Below are 21,576 nucleotides of genomic sequence, written 5' to 3' on the forward strand. Positions count from 1 at the left end.
ATGAGGTTTGCGGAAAACCGGGATGTCTGGCCTGAACTTGAGGTGACCTATGTCCAGCAGCGGATTGCGATAGGCTGAAGTGACAAGTGTGTGAGTTCTTTACATACATTCTGCGATTCATTTTGTTTATATATATTATATGCTTTGTTACTTTTGTATTGGTGTGCAAAAAGTATAATAAATATTTGAACAAACAATTTCCAATCCTGGTATTTTTAGCAGGCTAATTAAACTTTTAGTTCATCGGTGGTAACATAAGAATTATGGTTACAATATGATTCGATGGAAAATAAAAATAAAAAACATTTTTGTTTATTTTCTTATGAGTAGTCGCTTCAGTAACTACTACCGAATATATCGACAACTCTTAAGGTTCAATTAGTTCGTTCTTCGTGTACAAAATAATTGGAAACCTCAACAGTACTCTATTGCGAGTCGAACGAAATGATAACATCTAGAATACGGTACTAAGAACACAGATTTATACGTAATGTTTATTTAAAAATGTTATAAGTACAGGATTCTTATTCAAAAAATGAACTTTAGTAACAAAATGCTAAAGAAGTAAATCGCTTGTCATATCCTTATCCTATTAATTTTGCTTAATAGTTCAGTCAATTTTGCGATCATATAATGCAGTAAATTTTTTATTGACATAACACAATAATTATAACAATCTTAATATATAAATAAGTCATCTCCAATAATTAAACATTTTTAAGCTCTTATCTTAGTTATTTTTCCTACCAGTGAGCACTTTCGAAACGTCATTTTACAAATTAAAATTTTAAAAGTGATTATTATTTTTAAAAATGATGCTATCACCGATTGGAAATGTAAATTTTACAGAGAAGAATCTTCAAGAAACTCTGCAGCTACTCTTTTAACACACATCTTGCACACATCTTTATCATCTATGTAATTCTGCAATGAATAATAAGATCTATTTATTTTTCATAAACGCTTTAAATTTATGTTGAGATAATTGCAAAATTGTTTGTGGCATCTTATTATACATGCGAATACCGTAACCAGAAAGGAGACGTTTACTTTTCGCAATCGGAATTTTGGAGCTACAATTTTTTTTTAAAACAATCAATATTCCTGTAAATATACATATTATTGTTATAATTATATTGCAACGCAATTGTTAATGTGAAAAACATACCGCAAGCAGACTCGAGCTCCAATGTTGTAAATGCCACGAATAGTCCTACGTAACGGTCATATTCCTGATAATTATTTATGATTACAAATGAGAAATTGACCGTTAGAGAACATTTGTTATCACTAAGCTTGATTGTCCTATGTGAACTCATATTTTATATTTATAGAAAAATACAATTTCGCTTCAATATACAAATACACAAATACGGTGAAAAACATACGATGTTTGTTTCGAAAAATAAACACAAAGAGCACATGAACACATTTCTTTGAAACGAATTTTAGAACTGAAATGGCCTAACAGTACGTAGGAACGTATTTTATACATAAACCACGAGACGGATGCACGTTTGAATCTGGATTAGCTTGTTTTTTAAATGAAAAATTCGTATTTTTTTTATACTCAACTTGTGGTTAATGATGTAGGAAAGCATCATGAAGAAACTTACATATTTTGAAAATAAAAACATGCAATAAAGTAAGATAATATAAAAGTTAATCAGTCATCAATAGCAAAAATATAATTGTGTTTGCAGGCATTCTAAGAAAAACCGACTTCGATTATATCTACAAGTAATACAACGTAGGTAGACGAAAAAATAATCAAGTAAATACGCATTATCAAAGATTACTCCAAAAGTTATAATCAGATCTCGATGGAATTTAAATGTGACCACATGATAAACATCGGCTTTCGATTAAATTAAAAATCATTAAAATAAACACCCAGTAAAAAGTTATGCGGATTTTCGAGAGTTTCCCTCGATTTCTCTGGGACCCCATCATCAGGTCCTAGTTTCTTTATCATGGTACCAAACTAGGGATATCTCCTTTCCAACAAAAAAAGAATTATCAAAATCTTTTCATAAACGACGAAGTTATCCCCGAACATACATAAAAAATATATAAATACGGATGAATTGAGTAACCTCCTCCTTTTTTTGAAGTCAGTTAAAAAACCACAGAGAATCTTGAAAAACGCGATAGATTAAGCTCCAACCTTTTTTCTCAAGCTCTTATATGTACAGGTTAAAATTCATTATTTCTCATTTTTCTCTTAAAATTCTCTTCTATAACTGTCTCGTAATCTTCTCCATAAACTAAAGCATTGATGCGTAGCGTGAATGGGTGAAGGAAGTTTCCTTTTAGAGGAAATTCAAACTAAGGAGTTCCTCACACAAGATGCGGTCCTTTATCGTTCTGTTATACAATAATTATATGGTTGTATAGTCTCCTCATGCGATTTGACAAACTTATATGTCTAAGATATAATAAAACTACCATAAAAATATTAGTGTTTATCTTAAGATACTCTAAAAATTCGTTGTATTTAATTTAGTTTAATTTTTGAACTTGCATTAGTAAAATTTATTAAACACACGAAACATTAATATTAATGACTTATTATAGTACTATTACAAATTACAACCGCGAATTAAATAAATAATATAAAGATGATGTTGTTAAAACACGCAAGATCACAAAAACATATAAAGTATCTTAGTAAAGACGGTCTCTCTCAAGAGACGGACATCGCTTGGAGATTTCTCCTATTATTTATAAAACATAGCTTGATCTCTGGGACAGCTGTCAGTAAAATCGCGCCTATGAAGTTCAGAATTTAACAGTGCAAACAATCGTACCAGTCAATGTCATACTTTATGGGCATGCTGAGCTAATTAATGATAAGCGATTAATCATCGTGACCACAGACTATAAACTATCGATATTTTGTATAAAACTTAATTCAAAATTAATTTATCATTTAATTGAAAAAAATAATATTATTGAATATTTAAAAAAAAAATAACATTATTTACAATAGTGAGTAAATAAAATCTAAATTCTAACCTACTCGTAATATTCCTTCCGACAACTTTGGGGTTCGAGAGAAGTTTGGTCGCGGCGTGTCTTCTTCAAAAAGATGGCGCAAACGCACCGCCATATTGTTTGATATGACCCATTCGGCCATTCTCCTCAGTACGAGTGCTAACGCCTTGTATACGCTACGTGTTTTCCGTTCTCATCACTTTGTTTTTGTACTATTGCTGTTAATTTGTTAACTTTAGTTATTTTTGTTAGTTTCTTTGTTGTTATTGTTAGTTTTTGTGGAGGTTTGTTGGCATAATGCCAAAGAGAACGAAGAAAACTGTTTTGAACAGTCAAAGTCGTGAGCTTGTAATTCGCTTACGTGAATATTTTGAGCGAGAAAACCAAAATGGTGGACCGCTATTACCCATGGCAAAAGTTTGTGACAGAGTTGCAGATGCTCTTGGCATTGGACTTGCGACAGTAATTCGCATCAGTAAAAAAAAATATGGCGAAACTTCAACCGCAGTATTGATTGAAGACGAGGAAAAAAAGCTTTCAACGCCAAATAAAAAAAGAAGAAAGGTTGCTCCTGTCACAAAAATTGACGACTTTGACGCCGTTGCGATTCGCAATCATGTATATGGTTATTATACACGGGGCGAATTACCTACATTAAAAAAACTGGCGGTGTCCCTAAAAGACGCAGACTTGTTTAAAGGAAGCTTGCCGTCACTATCGAAAATTTTGAAAAATATTGGATTTTCCTATAAAAAAAGTGACAAAAGAAAAATTATAATGGAACGAACCGACATTGCTCTTGCTCGAGTGAATTTTCTCCGGAAAGTCAAAAAAATTACAAATTGGGAAAAAGTTGTCTTTCTAGACGAGACATGGCTAAACGCCAATCATACCGTATCCAAAGCTTGGACCGATGGTACGACACAATCGACCACCAAAGTACCTGAAGGCAAAGGTCAAAGACTAATAATAACTCATGCTGGGACGTCATCTGGTTTTGTGCCTAATTGCCTATTGGCATTCAAATCTACGAAGACCAATGAATACCATGAAGAAATGAATTTTGAAAAATTTAAAGAGTGGTTTTTAAAATTATTAGATAATTTGAAGGAGCCACATTATATAATTATGGATAACGCCCCATATCACTCGGTCCAAAAGCACAAACCACCAACTTCGGCAAACAGGAAGTTAGAAATAATTGCATGGCTTCAAGAAAAAGGAATAGAGGCCAATGAAACAATGCTTAAAAACGAATTATTGAGACTCGTTGATCTGCACAAACCCAGCACACCAACGTATGTCTTAGATGACATAGCCCAAGAAAAGGGTCATAACGTCATAAGACTGCCTCCATATCACTGCCAGTATAATCCGATCGAGCTTATCTGGGCCCAAGTAAAAGGTTTGTTTGCTCGGATTTCAGTTAGACATGTTCTATATGTATTAACTCCTGTATAATTTATGATATTAAAATATGTTTTTCTTTTAAGGTTACGCTGCTAGATCTAACACAACACCACCTTTTACGGCAAATAAAATGCTGCAGTTACTAAACACTGCGGTTGAAAATGTATCTGCAGAAGATTGGAAAAAGGTAGTTACCAAATGCAGAAAATTAATGGAAGAAGATTGGGAGCGGGACGTTCGATTTGATAATATTTGCGACCAAGAGTTCATTATAAATTTAAAAGATTGCTCTAGCGATTTTGAAAGTGATTCGGAAATTGATTTGGGGTGTACTCCTTTGGAATAAATAAATGTATGTTTTAAAATATTTGTTTCATTTTATTAAGTACCGATTATAATTATGGCATCGATAAGTAAGAAACGCCGAAAATTAATATCGATATTTTTTTCTGTATCATACAACCCTAGGAATGTCAGTTTAACAAATGTCGCAGAGATCAAGCTATGTTTTATAAGGTATACATCCCCTCACCGCAAATGTTTTGCGACGTACTAACTCTGTCGAGCAATATTCAATGTGAAACACCCTAAGATCTCTACGAAGATTAATTGGTGGCATTCACATAAGCCGTTAGAGTGTGTTGACTAATCACGAGATTTAGTTGTAAACGTAGATTATATGTTTTCGAAGAGTACCGTAATATCTGTTAAGCATTTCACCTTCAGCTTTAAGGGATACATAAACGTATAAACGTTATTATTTTGAATTTTGTAATCAAATATTATAAGATAAGAGCTTAAGCACGTACTCAATCATATCATATTTACCACACTTTTATTTTACATAATATATTATATTATAGTAAAAATTAGATAAACTTTACTTCACCATTTTCATTTCAAACTTATATTTTTCTAGTTGGTCAAAGTTTTTGGTTGTACTGTTACAACTATAAATCTCAAGAAATTTAGACGTAACAATATATCGCTTTTACTTCCTCTTTGTAGACAATATGAAGGGACCCTTATCCAAACTTCTGTGCCTTATGATTTATGTCTTGGCTATTACGCAGCTATGCTACGTTTTTAATAAAAACTGTATACAACGTTACAATTTTTACAATGTTTACTATGGAATATTTCAGTTTACAAATTGCTATTGGGACGTAAACGTAAACTTTATGAAGTGTCAAAAACAAGACAAAAATGACCGTTTTGAGCTGAACAACTGAATCAATGATATTGACATGACTGTGATGTTAATTGATTATTATTTTTGATTGATTAATTAATATAATTGATGGATGATAACTAAATAAACTATAACAGAGAAAATAGTTTGTTTATGAGAACGTGGAAATTTTGGAATTTAATGAAAACTAGTCCGAAAAGTAAAAATAATAATATTGGAGAACATTATAGCTCGTCATGTTTATATAAATGAAATAAAAAATTAACTATTATATCAAAATAAATAAAATATCTTCTTTCCTTTGCTTTTGCCTTTTTTGGTAATGATTTTGTTTTTATAAAATTTAATACTGGTAGTAATGTACACAACATCATTAGAGCCCTTAAATTTACTACAACAAAATAAAAAAAAAAACAAGACAATAAATTGGTTGCTGTACATACTTCTTAGTTTTTTCGTTAGAAACTTTTTCAGAAAGTTATTTACGGACTTGGGATATAAAGAATACTTTCGTTTAACCTGTAACTCCATACAATTATGAAATTTCCATTTTTAGTAAGAATTAAGAAAAGATAATTAATTACAATTTCTAATCTTAAAGTCCTTACGACTTCTTCACCACAATCTAAAAGACGTGGATAATGAGAGAAAGTTGCCGAAATTATGGGACCTGACTGCTCAATCAATTTTCGTCTAAAATCTCTTATTTCTTCAAGGAGTATAAATTAAAAAAAAAATATTTTGAACAGCTGGATTACAATTTTTTTATTACAGAAACCTAAAATAATATCAAATTTAATTAAATAATACCGAAATCTAAAATAAATTTTTGAATTTCTTTTAATTCAAATAAATAATTATCTGAATTGATTTAAATCAATCAAATTTAATTGGTTAACAACAAACATATTCAGTCACTAATAGTATTCAAAAAATACTTTAAATGATTATTTATTAATTTTAAATATTTATAGTTTGATGTGTATTCTGTATAAAAGTGTGTATTTTATAGATATTGATGCATTGTTATAAAAATATAGCGGTTTAAGAATAAGCGCTTACCGTATTTGTCACAGCCCCACTTCGACTTCACGTATTATTGAACAGTCGCGAAAATTTCAATTTCAACAAATGATAAAAAAATAGTTGTAATAAGTTTTTATAGTCAATTATATTAGAATTGACATGACCGATAAAATTTGTTTAAAAAAGTATATAATTACCTACCCCTTACCCTTACTCGAGTTAAACTATTGTAAATAAACGCACGCCGATAATAAAACAAACATTTTATGTAGAACAAATATCGTGGGTAACTAAGAGCCCGTGGATGTTGTGAAATATAATAATATACCCCTTACCCTTCATTATGCAGTGAGTAGAGCTTTATTTGGGTAATTTAAGAAAATTTTACAGATTCGTGTTTAGAGAGTACTTGTATGACTAAATAATGTATTGGATTTTCTTCGTAATTTTTCCTGCTTTTGGGGTGTTTCGAAAATGTGAAAATTATGAAAACAACGAACACCATAATATAATCATTACATTATTTATTCAACTTCCAACGAACATTGACAGCCACAAAATGTGGCCTTTTACCCTTTTTAAATTGAGTTTGTGTGATGTTAATAATATTATTTTATCGTAGCCTGCGAGTTATACATTTTAGAATCTATTAAAATAACCGTCAACTAAATTTATCTCAAACTAGAACATAAAATTTTATACTATTTTGAGTAACAATTGATGATAAGTTTTTAGTATTATAAATAAAAGGATAGTAAGTAGTGGTATTAAATTGTTACCTTTTTTTAATTATTTAATTTATTTACGTTCAACATTTTTTGACAATTGTTGTCTTTTATTATTAGCTTATTAGTCTTATGATGTTTTTTTTTTTATTATTTTAACAATAACAATAGTTTATTAAACATTATACATATTTACAATTCACAACTTAAGAACTAAATATTTACAGATAGTTTTGGTATAAATCATGTCCGCGTGGAATCGTGCCAATAATGCTGGCAGCATTTCCCCGTTGAATCGCTATGCCGATTCTCTGAGCATAAAATGCACCAGCCCTCTTGTCACCAGTGGAGGCAATAAGGCGAGGAGTTATCTCATTTAAATTTTTTTTAGCACTGCTACTCCAAGGTGTGTATTGCTCTTGTGATGTGTATAAATATTGTCATAATATGTGAGGTAAATTACAAATTGCTTCGTTCAAGTAGTTTGTGATTGTATGCATGCCACGACACGAGTGCGCTTAAGGAACATAACAACACTAATAAAGGAAATCCTCTTAGCTCTCAGCAAAGTATGTATTTTATTTTAACAAGGCTGCCATTATTGAGGGAATTCAAAGACCGAATACCAGTAAGAATATTCTTGTTTTTATTTAGAATACATAATCTTGGTTTTGTACTTGATGTAACTAAATGAAATTAATTTATGTATTTATTATGTATGGCGCGGTTTTATCTATTTGGGAATGATATTAAAATTTATTACAATCGTCAGTAGTAAATATAACTTGTGTAACATCGTAATGGCTTACGAGAATTATAATTTTCCTTTACTTTTTCTTTTGTTTTAAGAATACAGACGCACACAAATAATATGCAATAAGAAAATAAACCCAATTTTATAGGATAGTAGTAAACTGTGAAAAACTGTAAAAAATGAATTTATATATGTTTTTGGGTTATAAGTTTGATAATTTTTATTAATAATTGTGTTTGCTGGCAAACGAAAAAAAACCGACTTCAATTACATCGACAAGTAATACAACGTAAGTAGACGAAAAAATAGTCAAGTAAATACGCATTATCAAAGATTATTCCAAAAGTTGTAATCAGATCTCGATGAAATTTAAATGTGACTACATGATAAACATCGGCTTTCGATTAAATTAAAAATCATCAAAATCGGTAGACCCAGTAAATAGTTATGCGGCTTTTCGAGGGTTTCCCTCGATTTCTCTGGGATCATATCATCAGATTCTGGTTTCCTTATCGTGGTTCCACACTAAGGATATCTCTATTCCAACAATAAAATAATTTTTAATAAAAAAAAAACCTTGTATTCAGTTTTCTTTCATAATTTATTTCATTGACTATTAGGTTGATTACTGTTATTATTCTGTTATGTTATGACATATCTAATAATATTTTTTTTACTTGTTTGTTGTGTTTGTGTTGTTTGTATTTGTTATTGTAGCCAGGTTGTTGTAGTATCTATATTCTCTACACTTTCTATATATACACAGGATGGTCCAATGGGTGACGTCCAAAATTTTTTATTGGATTGCTGACATCTGGAGGTATTCGGAAATACCCCATGTATGTTCTGCTATTTTTTGTAGTTTAGGAGATATGATTTTTTTTCATATTTTTTAAAATTTTCGACCTAACTATTAAAAAAATTTTTTTTTCGTTATGAATTAAGCCATTTTCTTTATTTTTATTTTTTGTGTCTTAGTCCTTATGAGTTGTACTCTCACAGATAAAATACCTAGCTTCCTACTATTAATAAAAGTTATTAAAAATTCAGATCGAAAATAAATAATTTGGGTTTGAGCGAGTCGGAGTTCAATTTTGAACTTTTAATAAAAAAAAACGAAAAAGTTTCATGACTTTTTAGTAATTTTAAAAATTTCCTAAGACCCTCAGCTTTGATTATAATACAAAAAAAGTGGTACTTAATAGGCCTATTTTAGCCGTAAACTGCCTTTAAATGTACAAGGCCGTAAAATGTCCTAAAATTAATCAATTATTTTAAAAGCACCTATTGTTCATTTCTAAGATAAATTAGGTTGGTTGTGTGTGATATAATTACCATTCATGATAAATAAAATAATTAAAACAGTTATGACTGATTTTTATTTATAGCGAATTTTCAAAATGTCTTCCTTTAGCTTCAATACACAATCTACAACGTCTTAAAAAATTCTGGTGTAGTCTACTAAAACTACTATTATGTTGTCTAATTTTTGTTGCGGCTAGCCCTGTATATATATATATATATATGTATACGAGGGTTTGTAAGTGTGATCGTTTTGTTAAACATATAAATTTAATATGAAAATTATACTCCACGTTAATTTAAACACAAAAAAGTGTAACTTTTAATCATTGTAAACAATTTATATTACATCCTAAATAACTACGCGAATTTCCTTAAAGAGCTTGGCAAAGATGTCAAAGGCTTCGCCATTAGGACATTATTTTACCATTTTGGCGAAACGCCCAACAATTGGTTACGATTATTTTGATGTTTTAATAATCATAGTTGGCAAAAAAAAATCAAGTTTTAATTTTTTTTATCAATTTTTATATTGCATAATGTTTACTTCGATAGACAAAATAGTCAATTGGCAATTCAATTATCTTAACCAACGTTAACGCAGGCTTTGCTTTTTATTATAGCTATGCAAAACATGCTACAATTGTTCTTGATATAAATTGCAATTCAAAATAAATAACACAATAAGCGAGAACGATGCAAAATAAATAATATTTTTCGTGTAAAAAATATTTTTGCATAATAATAATAATTTTCAGTTCCCAAATTATTCAACCTGCAACACCCTTTTTTACTTAAACTCTAAACGGTTTTAATATCGCTAGATCTCATCAATAGAATATGACTCCTTAGACAATATCTATAACCTAATCTCTCTCTGATAAAAGAAACTAAAAGTAAGAAGTCAAATTTGCAATTTTTTTTTTTTTTTTTTTTTTTTTTTTTTATAATGAGCAATAGATAATTTTATTTTTATTTTCTCTTTTTTTTTTTGAAATATGGGTATAAATTTATACCCCTTCTAACTAAATTCTCGGTTATAAAATTTTATTCTAGAAAAAATCCTGAAAAAGTTTTATTAGATATTGTTTAGGAAACAAGGGCAGGGAGAATCAAAATGTATGTACCCGGCCTTTGTTTTATTTTATTTTTCTAAATTATTAATAAATATAGTTTCAAGTTCTCTTATACGAAATCTAGTTATCTTAAAAGTAAGTTCTCTTAAATGAATCATAATTATGAAACGCATCTGAGGCACCGTATCGTATGAGGTATCGTAGGTACGACGAACGAATGGAACGATTAAAATAAAACATTGTGCGACTGTGCGTACAATTCGCTTGCGACAACCGCACTGAATTTGGTCCGCAAACGGCCCAAGACCGCTCGACCGAGTGGTAGATAACTATAGCGCGCAAGTACATAGAGTGACGGCGCCTGGCTAGAATTCCTCGAAAGAATAGATTGTTAAAGCGATTACAATGTTTATGGTGTTGAAGTTGTTCTACGGCTACAGTACCCACTTATCATCTTGCGGACTGACCGCTTGTTTGCCACCATAGTGGTACAATATATTTAAATATTTCAATATATAATTACCCACAATTGGACATAGGCAGGTTTCACCCTGTTGGAGAAGGGTATAAGTTACAGTTACAGTTCAGCCTATTGCAGTCCACTGCTGGATAAAGGCCTCCCCAAGTTCGCGACAGACATCCCGGTTTTCCGCAATCCTCATCCAGCCCACACCGGAAATCTTACGTAGATCGTCGGTCCAACAGGCCGGAGGACGTCCCACACTGGGTTTGCCAAGACGTGGTCTCCACTTTAGGAGAGGTCTGCTTCAACGGCTATCGGTCTTGTGACACAGATGTCCAGCCCACTGCAACTTCAACTTGCTAATTCTGTGGGCTATGTATATAATATCTATAATAAGGGTATAAGACATAGTGGTAAATATATATGTAATGTAAAATTTATCATCTTATCCAGCCGACGGTACCCGTATTTTACATTCGTATTCGACGCGGTGCACGTAAATAAACCAATCTAATAAATATTTGGTACTTATGCCGCTACGTGTCTCATATTATTAATATACTACTACTCTCCCCAATAAAACCTGATAGCGCATTATTTCTATATAACTGTTACTTACAATAATTGCCGCGTAGTTTTGTTTTGACTTCTTATACGGAATGAGAAAGATAATTCTTGTGCTTAATCTATATAAATAAAAATCTATATCTCCTGCGAAGTGCTACATGAGAACGGCACAAACAATTCAGCAATTTTTGAAGTTGTACTTCTTTTGGTGGGTTAGGGAAAAATTATGAAAGTAAATTTATACGATGCGCTTGCATACCGTCACGAAAAAATCCGACACCATGAAGTTAGCTAGTCAACGAAGAGGAAGTTAGCAACGTGAAGTTAGCTAGCCAATGAGTGCACGTGCACACCGTCACCTGAAGTTAGCTATTCAACGAAAAAGAAGTTAGCAACGTGAAGTTAGCTAGCCAATGACTGCGCGCGCACACTTCAGGTGTGACTTGAAGTTAGCTAGTCAACAAATAAGAAATTAGCTACGTGAGGTTAGCTAGCCAATGAAGTATAACTTCTTACGTGCATAAATAAATACAAACATACTTTTTTGGTTAGCTTTCGAATTCTTTATAGACATTTTTACGATTTTAGATGTTAACAGTTCGTGAGCAAAACAAATCGTTTCTTGAATATAGAAACCGGATAATATACCGGAAATAATCATTAAAATAAAGTATACTCGTGCATAAAATCTAGTACTCCACCAACAAAAGAACGACTGCAATCAATGTACAATAGTTTAGTAAGATTCTTAATGTGTACTACATACATCATTATATTTTTAGTCGACATAGGCAGGCACTTCAATTTAATAGGCTGTAGTCTTCAAGGACTCTTTCCATACTTACACTTCAAATACAATTTTAATGACCCTTGTACCAATACAATCCTTTTTTTTTTACTTTAAGACTAGCCAATTTCTAGAAAGTTCGCATACAAAAGGTACATCAGCTTCTTATTGTTAACATGCTTTATTTGGTTCAAAAAATATGACGTTTATTGAAGTGAACCGAAATGACTTGACTGATTGACTGCTAGGTAAAGCCTCTTCTTTATACAGCTAAAATGTTGGAGCTTAATCTACCACAGTTCAGATTAGCTTGTAATTTTGATTAATGATCGCTACTTATGTTGATAATAGGTTTTATCAGCTTTCCAAAACATGCTGTGAAATAATCTAACAGAATATAAATTAGAAAGATATAGAAATAGTGTCAATCGAAAATTGAACCTGCAACTGTCATATTTCCTGCAAACCTGCAACTACTCTACTAAAAAAAATTGTAACTTTTAACCGAAGAAAAATTTTAGACGATAAAAAAAGTTGTATAATATAAAATTACACACTCAATAAGTGAATTCCTAAGCATGTACAACCGGCCAGAAATCTCCAGAATATTACCCGGGTCAGTTGAAATATTCATCACACACTACCGTCCTGTCGCGCTCTTCAGTATTCCCTCATGTATGATACTTACGGAATAATGTATTACGGTGTACTTTACCTACAAACGTGGACAGGATATATAAATCTCGACGCACATTATACGAATTTATCGTAAGAACATTAATGTATATTATGTATCTACAAATATTCAAGAATCAACGCTCTTAAGCCATGCACATACATTTTGTTGTTAAGATAACATATTATCTAACTTTATTAGTACTTTTCGCCCTAACCTAAATTTTGTCAGACTAAGCTTTATTCCTGAATGAGACCAAACCAATTATGTTGCATACTAATATTATTAAGCCATATCATATTAAATTATTTTACTTTTATTCTTTGCCCTATTCTGAATATTCACCGACTAGTTTTTCCTTAAGCTTGAATTAGACTGAGATTATTGAATTTGCTAGGTGGAAGTTCTCTGTAGCGTCAGTTAATAAATTGTAATAGAAATATCTAATAATGTGTGGTCGCCTTAAGTGAAACGTTAGAAGAAAATTTAATAACAGCAACGAATATTAAATTTCCGCCGCAAATTTTTCTATTATATATGATACTCGAAAATAACTTTTTAAACATTAGTTATATAGTTTTAGAGATTATCTGCTAACCCGCATTGAAGCAACGTGCTCTGCTCCTTTTCCTACATGGGGAAAGAGGCCTAAGCCCAGCTGTGGGATATAACAGGCTGAAGTGAAAGATTATGAATTTTTAGTATATTTTTCTAAAATTTTTGGTAGTAATGTAATCTACATTTTTTTTTGTGTTACTTATTTTAAAGCCGTTCCAGTGTTCTGTCCATAATAAAATTTTTAAGAATACATTTTAACATAAACTTCGCAATAATATTAAAAATTAAAATGACTTGAAGAACACTTTAAACGATGCAAATTTAAATAATATTTAGAACCACTAGCATAATGTTGTTCTATTATTATTACTCAATTAATTCTGTAATGCTTTTAAAATAAAAATATTACTGTAAAATATATTTTAATATATCTTATGTTTAGCCTTAAATGTTCCGAATTACAGCGCCGCGAGTAATTCGTTTCGTCAGTTGCATCAATAGTCTCGATTAATAATTTATTTTTAAGTTACCTACATAATTGTCACTAAATCTCTCAGTCAATGATAACATTAGCTCACACAATAATTATTGTAAAAATTATAATAAAACAGTATAAGAAGAAATTTTTGGGTTTCAATTAAGCCCCAGGGTGTCGTTGAAGACATTTATTGGTGGCCCATGAGGGGAACTAATATTAAAGGAGAAATTTCAGAAAACAAAATTCGCCATCGTGTTCGAGAAAAGGTCACGTCGAGGTGTCGATCTAAAACCAGCCCGATACGAGAACCAGAGCCGAGGCTAAAGAAATACAATAAATCTGGCAAGTAAAACGAAAGGGACAGTGCAGACAATAAAGCTCACGCCTAATTTCGAAGCCAGGAACAGCAGATAAGTGCCATCCTTTGTTCCGTAATCATCCGTTACAACTTATACAAAATTGCCTCTAAAGCAAATTAATAATTTTTGTATTAATAATTGTCCAAACTACTTGGCAACATTGGGGGTCGTATGGATGCAAGTTCGACCAATCAGCGGCTTTCGCAATGACTGTTGTCATACCCGTTCAAAAATTTAAAATTTTGAATTGCTCCTCGAATCGTTAATATAGTTTATGTAATTTTCAAATTGTTTTTAAACGCTAATATAGTCTTAAAAGCGCACAAGTTTATTTTTTTTAACCCAGTATCTAACATAAACTGGTCATTCGGAGCCACATCAATTCGAAAACGAATAAACCAGCGGCAGCGATCGGAAAAACACGCAAGTCTGGGAGCAGTCATCCAAGTCCATAGCAGCTTATGCAGTAAGAGGAGAAGCCAAGGGGTAGTCGTTGGAATAATCAATCCTGAAGGAAGCTAGTTTTGTATCTGAAAACGCGCAAATAGGTACGGCCAGCCATCCTATCTATTCCCGCCCCACTTCCACTTCAACTGTTTAATGCTATTTAATTCTCTAAATTTCAGTAATTACTAGTCAACTAATACCAGCCGTGCGTCTTCAACTACTTCGCATCTCATTTAAAAACCTCAATACTGTAAGTACCCCCCTTTGTCGCTTTCCACTAAAATGATTGAGCCAGGTCATGATACTTTAGCACCTAAATCTCGCGATAATTCTCCGTATAGACAAAGTGATACCAGTCTAGTAAAAGACCTTATTAAAAAACGCGGTATACTCAAAGGCAGGTTAACTAGATTTGCGAATTATGTAAGTAATTTAAAAAACGAAACTATCTGTAGTAAAAAACAAATAGATTTAAAGTTGCGTATTCAAGGAGCTTCTACTATGTTCGGTGAATTTAATAATATACAAACCAAGCTAGAAGAATCTGTATCCGATATTGATGATCAATTAACACAGCGAGAGCTGTTTGAAAGCAGCTATTATAATGCAATCTCTGAAGCTGAATATTTGTTAAGTTTATGTAAGGACACTGACACTTTAAATCCATCCGCACAAAAGCCAACTATTAAATTACCTGTAATATCCTTGCCTATATTTGATGGTTCAATTGGGAATTGGTTACAGTTTAGAGATAGTTACATAAGTCTTGTACATAACTCCAGTGAAATAAGCGACATTGAAAAATTTCATTACTTAAAATCATCACTAAAGGGTAGTGCAGAATTAGTTATAAACTCGGTGGAATTTTCGGCAAGTCATTACCTAATTGCTTGGGAATTGCTTCAAACTCGTTTCAACAACCAAAGATTACTTGTTCAAAATCATGTAAAAGCATTATTTACTATGAATAGTATCAGCAAGGAGTCACATATTCAGATACGCAATTTAATAGACACAGTTTTAAAGAATATACGCGCTTTATCAAACCTTAATGAACCCGTGGAATATTGGGATACTTTACTCATATATTTAATTGTTTCTAAATTAGACCCCAGCACGGAACGTGAGTGGGAGCAACATAAAGGTACGCTATGCTCAAAAAATGATAACTCCTCGACATCTTTAAAACTTGATAGCCTAATGAAGTTCCTTACTGACCGGGCTGATATGTTAGAAACATTGCAATTATCTCACAGCAAACAAAATCATAATTTTAAAAAACTTAGCAATCAAAATTCAATTAAAGTTCACTGCAATGTTTCCACAAATAAGCCGAAGGAACGTCAACTATATAATAATACTAAAAAGCGCTGTTTGTTGTGTAACGCAAGTCATCCACTGTACGCTTGTCAAACATTTCTCGATTATAACTTAGAAACAAAACTTAAATTCATTAATGATAAAAAACTATGCATAAATTGTTTACGTTTAGGCCACACAGTAAGCGATTGTCGGTTTGGACCGTGCCGTAGATGTAATCAGAAACACAATTCGTTAGTGCATCCCGATAATAATTATTATAATATTAATACAACATTCACAAGTCATGCGAGTAATGCCACTGAGGTGAGTGATGGTCGTGTACTGTCAGTGCCGCCTGCGGCGCCCGAGATAGTCAGAGCGACCGCACCCGCGCCCTCTGCCGCCTCCCCGTTCACACCTTACTCGTCAACACACGCATCTAGTATTAATGCAAATAATGCACACCTTGATACTAACTGTGTTCATTCAGCCAATTTAAAACCGGTATTATTGTCAACCGCTCTAATACAAATAACGGACGACTTAAATAAGTTACATGTAGTTCGCGCCCTTCTGGACAATGGATCAGAAAGATGTTTTATTACAAAATCATTATGCGATTTATTACACATTAATGTTATACAGTCCACGTTCGAAATACGAGGTGTTGGTAACTCTGTCACAAAATCAACGCAAATATGTGACGTTGAAATCGTATCGACGACCAACACTTATAAAACACAATTACAATGTTTTGTTTTGCCAAACATTACTTCAGCCATACCTGCGATGCCACTACAATACACGCAATTTAATATACCTGATTACATTCAATTAGCAGATCCGCAATTCTATAAAACTAGTAATATTGATATTTTAATAGGAGCTGATAAGTTTTGGGATTTAATAAAAACAGATAAAATAAAATTACCGAATGGACCTTTCTTATTAGACACAGAGTTAGGGTGGATTATTTCTGGGCCTATTTTTTCTATTTCACGCAATAAAGGGTACGGAATTCAATGTAATTTTTCGGATGCGATTGATACTCAGTTACGACAGTTCTGGGAACTAGAAGAAACGTTTGCGCCTCGGGATACGCACAGTGAGGATGAACGTGCTTGCGAACAACATTTCGTTAATAATACTACGCGCACGATTGACGGAAGGTTCGTTGTACGTATTCCTTTCAAAATTTCACCCGATAAATTAGGCGAGACATATTCGCAAGCGGAACGAAGGTTTTTAGCTCTCGAGAAACGCTTAGTACGTAATCCGGAGTATAAAAAACTTTACTGCGATTTTATTCACGAGTACATACGCTTGGGTCATATGAAACTAGCTGATAACTACGGAAAACCTCATTATATAATGCCGCATCACGGTGTACTCCGCGAGCATAGCACGACTACAAAACTGCGAGTGGTGTTCGACGGCAGTGCAAAGTCCAGCACGGGTATTTCATTGAATGACCTCCAAATGATCGGTCCACCGATACAGGGCGATCTCATTGCTATATTGTTACGCTTTAGGCAGCACAAGTACACAGCTTGTGCTGATGTTGAAAAAATGTTTCGCCAGTGCTTAATTCATGAGGATCAACGTGACCTTCAATTGATCTTATGGCGGGACGACCCGTCAGAACCTATTCGCGTTTATAAACTTTGTACTGTTACGTACGGAACCGCCTCCGCTCCGTTTTTGAGTTGTCGATGTCTCAAGCAATTGGCAGTTGAGAGTACTGATCCGGATGTCACTAGAATTATCAGCAACGATTTTTACGTCGACGACTTATTAACGACGCACGATGACAAAAATCAATTATTAAAGTTCTGTCAAAATGTATCTAGTCACTTACTATCGGGTGGTTTTCCGTTACGCAAGTGGATGTTTAATTTTAATTTAGATGAAGTCGAAAACGGAGTATGCGAATTATCTAAAGAATTATCATTAGGTAATAATGTCCACGCTAAAACATTAGGATTAGGTTGGTTTCACATTAGTGACGAATTTCATTTTAACACAAATTATGAGATTGACAATAAAATTATTACAAAACGATACATTTTATCAAAGATTAGTCAGATTTATGACCCTTTGGGATTGTTAAGTTGTACGGTGATTATAATTAAAATTTTATTACAAAAATTATGGTTATTAAAAATAGGTTTTGACGATGTCGTTCCCGCTGACGTCTCACGCATTTGGGACCGTTTCGCGACTTCTCTGCTTATGCTCAAAGATATACGCGTGCCGCGTCACGTTGTAGGTATCAACCCCGCGCGCATCGAACTGCACATATTCTGTGACGCTTCGTCTGTCGCGTACGGGGCTTGTGTATTTGTGCGTACCATAAATCATGACTCATCGGTAACCGTAAGATTGTATTGTTCTAAAGGAAAGGTTGCGCCTCTAAAGCCGGTAAGCATCCCGAGATTGGAACTTTGTGGCGCTTTACTGGGTGCTAGGCTTTATAATAAAATCCGCGAATCAATAAACTGTCAGTTCGATAACGTTACTTTCTGGTGTGACTCCACCATAGTATTGGGATGGCTGCGCATGTCTCCTAATTTATTGAAAACCTTTGTTCAAAACCGAGTATCTGAGATTCACGAGCTCACTGATACGTTGAGGTGGCGTCATGTCAGCGGCAAGGAAAATCCAGCAGATTTAGTATCCCGCGGTGTCGGACTGGAAGACCTCAAAAATTGTGTTATGTGGTGGGAGGGACCACCGTTTCTTCGTGACCCTGCATTTGATTGCAGTCAGTCACATGACGAACAAATAGATATTTCTTGTTTACCTGAAATAAAATCTAAACCTATTAATTCTTTAGTCAGCTCGTCCGAAATTTCATTATTCCCATTTAAAAGATTTTCACAATTTAATCGTATGAAGCGGACTTGTGCATACGTATTGCGTTTTATACACAATATACGCTATAAAAATAATATTCGTCAGGGCTCTCTTACTGTTGATGAGTTACAAAGTGCCAATGAGACTTTGGTAAAACTGGCACAATTAGAAACATTCGCAGATGAATATAGATTACTTTCTTGTAATAAAAAACTAAAATTAAAACACAATTTTAACAATTTAAATATATTTATGGGAGATGATAAAATATTACGAGTAGGGGGGAGAATTAAGCAATCTTTATTATTTAACTTTGACAAAAAACATCCGATGTTAATATCTTGTAAACATTGGTTTGCAGTGTTGTTATTTCGTTACGAACATAAAATTCTACATCATGCCGGGCCACAAGCCCTATTATATAATATACGGGAATCTTATTGGCCTATTGGAGGTAGGAATCTTGCAAGGCGCACGGTCCACGGCTGCGTCACCTGTACCAGACTGTCAGGTAAATCGTTCTCCCCTATTATGGGTAATTTACCACCAGAACGAATTACACCCACCTTTCCATTTAATCAGTGTGGTGTTGACTACGCTGGACCAATGCTCATATTGAACCATAAGGGTAGGGGCTCTAAGATAACAAAGAGTTACGTATGTTTATTTGTTTGTTTCGTAACTCGCGCGGTGCATTTGGAACTAGTCAGTGACCTGTCTTCGGATTCTTATTTGCTTGCTTTGAAGCGTTTTATTGCTAGGCGAGGTAAACCTTATCAGATATTATCCGATAATGGTCGAAACTTTGTCGGAGCTGCTAATGAGTTCAAAAACGTCTTAAAAAGGAGTTCAAATGATATAATTGAATACGCAACTAGTCAAAATATTAAATTCTCCTTTATCCCAGCGTATGCGGCTCATTTTGGTGGATTGTGGGAAAGTGGCATAAAATCTTGTAAGCATCATTTGCTGCGAGTGGTTGGAAACGCACGCCTAACTTTTGAAGAGTATGCCACGGTACTGTCACAGATTGAAGCTATATTGAATTCCCGACCTATTAGTCCCTTGTCTACCAATCCCACTGACTTTTTGCCACTGACTCCTGCTCACTTTCTGGTTGGACGTGCCTTGACAGCTCCTGTAGCAGAACCACTGGCTGAAGTTCCGGTTCACCGGCTTACACGCTATCAACACCTAGAGCAAATCAGGCAACATTTTTGGAACCGATGGAGCAAAGAATATATCTCCGAATTGCAAATTAGGACCAAATGGAAGCACCATAAGGCTGACCTACAACCTAACACCATGGTCGTCATCAAAGACGACAATACTCATCCATTAAAATGGAGCTTAGGACGAATAATATCCACCAAACCAGGAAAGGATGGAATATCCAGAGTCGCAGATATCCAAACCTGTGCAGGAATCATAAGACGTACATTTCCTCGAATATGTCCTCTGTTCTATGAAGACTCAGAAGAGAGAACGTTGGATGCCAGTGCTTCCAAGGCCGGGGGCATGTCCAAACTACTTGGCAACATTGGGGGTCGTATGGATGCAAGTTCGACCAATCAGCGGCTTTCGCAATGACTGTTGTCATACCCGTTCAAAAATTTAAAATTTTGAATTGCTCCTCGAATCGTTAATATAGTTTATGTAATTTTCAAATTGTTTTTAAACGCTAATATAGTCTTAAAAGCGCACAAGTTTATTTTTTTTAACCCAGTATCTAACAATAATTAAGTAACAAAACAAGAAATCCGTAAAGCATATTCAGTTTTTAAAACTATTTCATTAATATAAGTTCTTAAATTTTAGTACATAATTTTTTGTTACCTACCCACATCGGAATAAATAATTTTTATAACAAAGAAAGTAAATGTTAATTTTGGTGTTTTATAACCATTAATATTATTTCCTTTGAAACTAAATACTATTTCCGCATTAATATTAAAAAAAAAAAACTATATATCGCTTATTTTTGAAGAATATACCTAACAGTTACAATAATACATTTACGCATTGAATAATTGATTAAATTATTTGTGCTATATTCTAATTCTGTAATTTATTGATGTTGGTTATTATTTAAGAGTAAGAGTAGTTAATAAATAATAATATTAAACACTAAATTATAATTATATTATTTTTATTTAGAAGCACATTAAAATATTTGTCTAAGATAATTATAAAAAATTTAGGTATAACAAGTTGAAATTATCGGTATCCCAGGTTATTTAAAATTGTTTGCCGAACATTCCAGTGACTGGTGGCCGCAGCTGCGAAGGTTTGAGGCCGGGCTGCGTCATCAGCTGCGTAACCTGCACCTAAATCCTGATTGCACTCCGAGCTGAACAGCGCGCGTGAGCATTGAAAAACGTATTTGATTATTTGCAAATTTATATTTATATTATAAAGTAATAATCATCGGTTGGCAAAATGACTGAAAAGGGGTCATCGTTATCTAATTCTTGTTTGAAGGAATTAATAGTAAAACGTAGTTCTATAAAAGGACAAATCACTAAATTTAAGAATTATTTAGCTCAATTTAAAGAAAAGGAGGTAGTGTCAAATATTGAACTAGTTGAATTAAATTTAAAA

The 21,576-nt window shown here is 33.1% G+C and overlaps 2 protein-coding genes and 1 long non-coding RNA gene across 3 annotated transcripts; all 3 read left to right on the top strand.

Moving 5' to 3' along the window:
- The first annotated feature begins 4,242 nt into the window (after positions 1–4,242).
- LOC123657847 lies at positions 4,243–4,772 on the top strand. The gene is made up of 2 exons (XR_006743781.1): positions 4,243–4,402; positions 4,491–4,772. It is a non-coding gene; the product is annotated as an uncharacterized LOC123657847 (long non-coding RNA).
- Positions 4,773–15,099: 10,327 nt separating this feature from the next.
- Positions 15,100–17,707, top strand: LOC123657615. Its single transcript, XM_045593138.1, has 2 exons — positions 15,100–17,575; positions 17,652–17,707. Exons 1-2 carry the CDS (start codon positions 15,100–15,102, stop codon positions 17,705–17,707), a joined length of 2,532 nt encoding a protein of 843 aa, XP_045449094.1.
- A 3-nt stretch (positions 17,708–17,710) lies between these two features.
- Positions 17,711–21,329, top strand: LOC123657616. Its single transcript, XM_045593139.1, has 4 exons — positions 17,711–17,722; positions 18,154–18,600; positions 20,059–20,536; positions 21,208–21,329. Exons 1-4 carry the CDS (start codon positions 17,711–17,713, stop codon positions 21,327–21,329), a joined length of 1,059 nt encoding a protein of 352 aa, XP_045449095.1.
- The last annotated feature ends 247 nt before the right edge of the window (positions 21,330–21,576 follow it).

The sequence above is a fragment of the Melitaea cinxia genome, chromosome 11 (assembly GCF_905220565.1).
Source record: "Melitaea cinxia chromosome 11, ilMelCinx1.1, whole genome shotgun sequence".
Classification (NCBI taxonomy): Eukaryota; Metazoa; Arthropoda; class Insecta; order Lepidoptera; family Nymphalidae; genus Melitaea; species Melitaea cinxia.

What these genes read in the sequence shown, in the direction of transcription:
- LOC123657615 (XM_045593138.1), top strand. Translation starts at nt 15,100, where the DNA reads ATGATTGAGCCAGGTCATGATACTTTAGCACCTAAATCTCGCGATAAT. An exon ending in CAGTGCAAAGTCCAGCACGG is followed by an intron (nt 17,576 to 17,651) that starts GTATTTCATTGA and finishes GTTACGCTTTAG; the next exon opens with GCAGCACAAGTACACAGCTT.
- LOC123657616 (XM_045593139.1), top strand. An exon ending in GTGCTAGGCTTTATAATAAA is followed by an intron (nt 18,601 to 20,058) that starts ATCCGCGAATCA and finishes ACCAATCCCACT; the next exon opens with GACTTTTTGCCACTGACTCC. An exon ending in TGGGGGTCGTATGGATGCAA is followed by an intron (nt 20,537 to 21,207) that starts GTTCGACCAATC and finishes TCGGTATCCCAG; the next exon opens with GTTATTTAAAATTGTTTGCC.